This window comes from Parambassis ranga, chromosome 13 (assembly GCF_900634625.1).
Source record: "Parambassis ranga chromosome 13, fParRan2.1, whole genome shotgun sequence".
NCBI classification, from domain to species: domain Eukaryota; kingdom Metazoa; phylum Chordata; class Actinopteri; family Ambassidae; genus Parambassis; species Parambassis ranga.
In genome coordinates this window covers 16,155,523-16,161,522 of record NC_041033.1, presented here as the reverse complement: position 1 = coordinate 16,161,522, position 6,000 = coordinate 16,155,523, and the positions used below count along the sequence as shown (strand labels likewise).

The 6,000-nt window shown below is 42.1% G+C and overlaps 1 protein-coding gene across 1 annotated transcript; it reads right to left on the bottom strand.

Annotated features, from left to right (window-relative positions):
• Positions 1-1,551: 1,551 nt before the first annotated feature.
• LOC114445133 (extracellular calcium-sensing receptor-like) lies at positions 1,552-5,682 on the bottom strand. Its single transcript, XM_028420094.1, has 12 exons — positions 5,652-5,682; positions 5,055-5,250; positions 4,596-4,819; positions 4,393-4,484; positions 4,077-4,256; positions 3,786-3,974; positions 3,227-3,685; positions 2,923-3,132; positions 2,710-2,833; positions 2,438-2,631; positions 2,054-2,335; positions 1,552-1,974 (listed from the first exon to the last, which is right to left on the bottom strand). The coding sequence occupies exons 1-12, from the start codon at positions 5,680-5,682 to the stop codon at positions 1,552-1,554; spliced, it is 2,604 nt and encodes an 867-aa protein (XP_028275895.1).
• Between the last annotated feature and the right edge of the window lie 318 nt (positions 5,683-6,000).

The following is a 6,000-nucleotide window of genomic DNA, read 5'->3' as shown; positions in this document are numbered from 1 at the left end:
AAATCAATTTTTCTTTAGAAGTACACTACAGGAAAACACATTTGAGCTCCTCAATTTACACATACTCTATAGTTTTATTTTGTACATGTGAACTCACCAGGAAGGTATGCTCTGATATTTGATAGTCATAATAGACAGATCAACCAACCTACCTTGGAATCTAGCTGAAGCTCTCCCAGAGGTGGGAGTTAAAGTTTTCTTTGGCAGAAAATTCGGCCAAACGTTCCCAACAGACCCGCACAATGGGTATGGGTATGGGTTTGCCAGGTCTCTCCAGCTTCCTCCTCCGCCAACGGATGCAGCTCATCACTAGATGGTGGTCAGTTGGCAACTCAGCCCCTCTCTTCACCCAAGTCCAAATCACAAGGCCCAAGGTCAGATGACAAGACAACAAAATATATCATTGACTTCACCTGTGTTCAAACACGGTGTTCGTTATGGTCAGACCATGGCTAGCACAGAAGTCCAATAACAAAACAACACCCAGGTCTAGGTATTGCTGTCATTGCCCATGTGGGCATCCGTCCTTCAGCAAGTCCCCAGTTGGAGCACATTCCAGTACCCCTCCCAGGGACTCTTAAGATAAATGGGTACTTTGCACTGCCCGTAAGCCAAAACAACAGTGAGAGACCAGTGAGAGAACAGTGAGATGACCCTCTTCCACTGGGGAAAACTACAGCACATGGCGGCCGCCGAGCCAAAGAGAGTCCAACCTATTTCAAAACACATAAAACTAATTTAACAAGTGTTAATTAATTTAATAAAATTATGTCATCAAATGAGCTGCTGGATCATCTTTATTGCTAAAGTTCCAGATTTTCCAAACAGGAAATAAGAAAGAATTTTAGGCTCAAATGAATTTAAGGAGAATGTCATATATCGTATATTATGTATAGTGCCAGTTTACCTACCTGGCCATCAGTTTTTTAGTGTTTTTCTTGGGCATCAAAAGACTAATGAAGCATTTTGGAGCAAAAATACACAGCAGTAAACCATAGCTAGAGGCCAGGATGACAAACATTTCCACAGCAACAGTGTTTTTTCCAAGAGGGCTAATATAAGCAGGAATAAAAGCAACCCAAACAGCACAGAGGATCAGCATGCTGAAGGTGAGGGGAGGGGTTTGGCCTCATTGAAGTTGTCTACGAGTTTGTTTGCAGGGCTGCAGCCAAACTCCTTCTCCCTACAGTTCTGTTATCGGAGACAAAACAAAATGCAAATTATATAAATATATATAAATTTGGGCAATTCCAAATTCCCCAAATTAACATTGATTGTGCAGATTTGATGCAAGTACAATTGTTGTATCACAAATACAAAAACAGCAATTGTTTTTAATTCTGTTTATTGTATGGTTTTATAGTTATGATTAACTTCAATTAATCGCAATGCAAAACACACAAAATCATAGTAAAAAAAAAACTGCCAATAGCAGATATTCACCACTGACAGGCTATTAATTCTTTGAGTTATGGAAAAAAATACAATTATATTAAAATAATGAATAATATTCATACAATGACATATGGCAGAATGCATTGTAAATCTTTACTACCTTGCCATCATGAGCTTTTTAGTGTTTTTCTCAGGCCTCAAAAGAATAATGAAGCATTTTGGAGCAAAAATACACAGCAGTAAACCATAACTAGAGGCCAGGATAGCAAAAATCTCTACAGCAACTGCATATTTTCCAGGAGAGCTAACATAAGCAGGAACAAAAGCCACCCAAACAGCACAGAAGATCAGCATGCTGAAGGTGATCAGTTTGGCCTCGTTGAAGTTGTCTGGGAGTTTCCGAGCCAGGAAGGCCAACATGAGGCAGGTGCAGGCCAGCAGGCCAATGTAGCCCAAAACCACAGAGAAGCCTACCACAGAGTCTGTGGCACACTTCAGAGTGACCTTCAGCCCAGGGACATCATAGTCAGGTTCAGGAACCGGAGGGCTGAGCACCAGCCAAACTATGCAGATGATAATCTTGATGGAAGAAGAGAATTAACCATGTTAATGTAGTAATTAATAATAAATGCAATTTAGTTGCGTCTGCAAGTCTGACCTGTACACAGGTGAAAAGACAGACACTTCCTCTCTGCTGGCTTGGGCCAAACCACTTCATCAGGGCTTCAGCACCGGGCTGAGCTGAGCGAAAAGCAGCTAGAACCACGATGGTCTTGACTTGCAGGCACGACACACAAAGAACAAAGCTGATCCCGAAGGCAGCCTGCTGGAACCGACAAGACCAGACTACTGGACGGCCGATGAACACCAGCGAGCACAGGAAGCAAAGCTTGAGTGACAGGAGAAGCAGGAAGCTCAGCTCTGAGTTGTTGGCTCGCACCTTAGCATGAGAATTGGAATCACATCAGAGTAAAAATGTTTTACACAAAGCAAAAGTTTAAACATGTATTATATATTCTGTTACCATGATCTGGGTTCCTACCATAGGTGTCTGACGGAAGTTAAGGAACACCACAAACACAACTGTTGTCACTATGACACCAGAAACTGCTACTGCTGTGAGAGTAATGCCCAGGGTTTCATTAAAGGAGAGGAAGTCTAGTTGGCGACTGATGCAGGCAGTTCTTTCAGCGTTAGACCAGAATTCTAATGGACACCGTTCACAGTGAAGTGAATCTGGGAGAAGACAAAAAAAACACCTAAATAGCTGTGCTGAATAGATAAATATTAATAGAGAGATGATATTAGCCTGACCAGTTTTATTACTTATCTCCCCATCAGCACACAGGATGCAGTCAAAACAGCAGATAGGTTCTCCTTTCCTGATTGCCTTCCTGGTACCTGGGGGGCAGCTCTCACTGCACACTGAAACAGGCACCTGAACACCAAGCAAACTCGCATTTTATAGTACATTGGGTTTTGGAAAATCAGGATGTAATCAGTCTAACATCTTTATTTTTTATCCACCTGATTGGATCCTGTGTTCCACTGAATAGCTGACTCGTTAAGGTTAAGGTCAAACCCGTCAACATGACCAATTAAAACTAGTTTGAGTCGTCCCTCTGGGGTGCTCTGCCAGTTCACAAGGTCGTACTTTGCAGGAATGTCCGCTCCTTGGAAGTAAAAGTGTTCACCTTGTGGTGTGGTGAAGTTCACTTTGCTCAAATGCCGCAAAAGCTAAAAGAATCAAAATATTGAGACAGTGGTTCTTTTTAAGTAAGCAATACTAGAAGCTTATGAAACTCTGAAATTCTTCTTGTTAAAAATCTACCTTTAATGGTGTGATGTCCTTTGTAGAGGAGCAGGTGGAAGTGGTGTTTTCAGAAAGTGTGTTTCCATCTGGACAGGAGAGGAGGCTGTGAAGGGCATGGGCTGCAGCATAAACTGCAAGGTATACATTATATGTCACCCTTAGCTGGGAAGTGTCAGTGAAGAGATTCCGAACTCCCTTCAGGCTCTCTGTGCCGTTGCAGGGTGGGAGAGAATTTTCCTTAAACAATTTGTTTGCAGGGCTGCAGCCGAACTCCTTCTCCCAGAATTCTCTTAAGAACTCATTCTCAGGCTGCTGAGAGGGGTTCAGATTTATGAGATAATGTTCAAATCCAGGTATTGATGAACTTCTAATGGCCACACCAACAACACCACTGGCCACTTTTTTTGTCACAGGATGTTGGAAAAGATCACTGCTGGTGCTCCAAGCCTCGCTAGCAACAAACTGTCTATCAGTCACCTAGAGGTCACAAGAAGACACTTGTTAGACTTGTGCATAGAGTCCTAAATGACAAATGTTTTCCTTTTCTTTTAGCATTTACAGCATTCCAGTGTCTCACATTTATCTGAGCTAGCTGCAGAAACAGCTCCCTCACATCTGTGTACCAGGTGAAGATCAGAATCACTTTCGCAGTTGAGGCCTGAATTGTGAGTGCGGCTTGTGTGGCGTCACTTACAATATTTTCCCTTTGGAGAGTCTCCACAAATGCCACACACACATCTGCACCCTCAATCTCCTCCTGAAATACCTGACAGCCATAAAACAAGCAAATATTAAAAAATAATAATAGTAACATAACATAAAGATCTGATCAGATTCCTGAAAAAAACACAACACTAAATGGACCCACCTTTACTGCCATGTGTCCATAGTCATTGTTTGCTATAACTGCTCCAACCCAAGTCCATTTGAAGCGTATAGCAAGCTGGGCAATAGCCCGGGCCTGGTATATGTCACTGGCCATGGTCCTGAAGAAGATAGGAAACTTGTCCCTGTCACTTAAACAGGGGCAGCTAGCAGTGTAGCTTATCTACAAGACAGCACACACACATACATATGAAGAGGGGATATTGTGTTCTACTCTAAATTCCAGGAAAAAAGTGATCATGCAATATTTGGGTATCATTTTATACATGCGCAGAAGTGTGAATACTGTTTGAACTCACTAAAGGCACATAGAGTGGTGACAGGAATCTGGAGAGTATCTGGGCTGTTATTGAAGAGTCACCGCCAATGATCAGAGGAAGAGGCCGATCTCCTGATAACAGAAAGAAATACAGCCACATGCTGAATAACATAATGTTTTGCTTTTTAGTACACATCATGTTTATACTGCTCGATAGTATCCACATCAGGTTTAATTCAGTACCTTTCTCTTCCTCTGCATACCCGAGAGGCTGAGCTGCTGCGTTACAGCTGCTGCTGTTTCCTCCAACCAGTGACAGTGCAGCCTGCATGGCCCACGGGGGGAGGCTACAGCTATCATGGATATGGTAGCCCAGCTTCACACCTGGTAGCAAGGTTGTGCTGTGATTGATTTCATCCATTGCAAAGACCAAAGCATAGATGTACTGTAATGGGAGATTTTGCAAACTGAGTCCAGAGGAGAGAGAAAGAAAAGAAATAAAAGATAACCTTGATCAAAATACTGAGATGGTTGCAGAACTGTCAATCTGTAATCTGTAAAAAAAACTGTTAAAGTAATTATATTAGTTGCAAAATTAACAGATGAATGTAAATAATGTGACTGCATTTATAATTGAAAAGATACAGCTAATAAACCATCACTTGTTTACGGATACATATTTTACATTGCTGATATTTTTACCCAGTGCAAGCTTTGTAGTACGGCTGCTGAATAAAGTCACGGTCCAAAGCTGGGGGACTATAACGGAGATTAAAGAGCCCACCAATGATTACATCTCCATCCTTGAATAAACCCCCTATACTCTGTGTACCCCACCTAGAGCAAGTCAATGTCTGAACCACCTGCACCCCCACCCTCAGACCCAGCTGTCTCCCCACTAACCCCACAAAGAGCAGGCATGGAGCAGAGGAGGACCACAAAGTGACAAGCCAGGAAAACCAAGACATGAATGCAGGCATTCTGGACACAGAGCATAATCAAAAGTAGTAAATTCAGTAAACTGTAGCTTCTCCTGAAAATAAAGGGCAAATTGTATCAAATCATTCTTTGTGCATTAGGAAATAGTTAATGTTTTCTGCATCCACCTGTAAAATCAAAATCTATACAATAACAGAATTAACATGCACTGACAATCCAAACTGTAAAACCCCCCACCTGCTCTCCACAGTGTTGTTCTGAGTATATTTATAGTGGCTGTGAGGCCCACAGTGGAATGAGAGTAAACAAGATGACACTGTACAAGATCATGAGGACAGATACAGAAACTCATGCATGTACCTGGAGGGTTAGTGACCACAGATACACCCATTCCCCATGGATTAATCAGGAGTAGAGAGTTTCATTCTAAATAATCCACAGGGCCAATAAACAAAAACTGACTACACCTTTCACATCAGGCCTACACTGGGTGGGTGGGTCCTTCTGTTGTTTTTGTAATATTAACAAAATTGTCCTTTTATTGTGCAGAACGTGTTTCATTTTCTTAGATTTGGGGAAGAAAAAGTGTTTTGAGAGACAGAGAAATCACATGTTTTTTAGAGAGTACTTCGACTCAAAACAAAGGGTCAGAAGGCCCACTCACACCTGGGTCACCATCCTTACCATTGGTGGAAGTACAGTACATTAG

Coding starts and splice junctions, on each gene's coding strand:
- LOC114445133 (XM_028420094.1), bottom strand. CDS start 5,682: ATGGGTGTATCTGTGGTCACTAACCCTCCAG. Junction 2,834..2,922: donor GGAACACAGGATCCAATCAG/GTGGATAAAAAA, acceptor CTTGGTGTTCAG/GTGCCTGTTTCAGTGTGCAG. Junction 2,336..2,437: donor ACTTCCGTCAGACACCTATG/GTAGGAACCCAG, acceptor TCTCATGCTAAG/GTGCGAGCCAACAACTCAGA.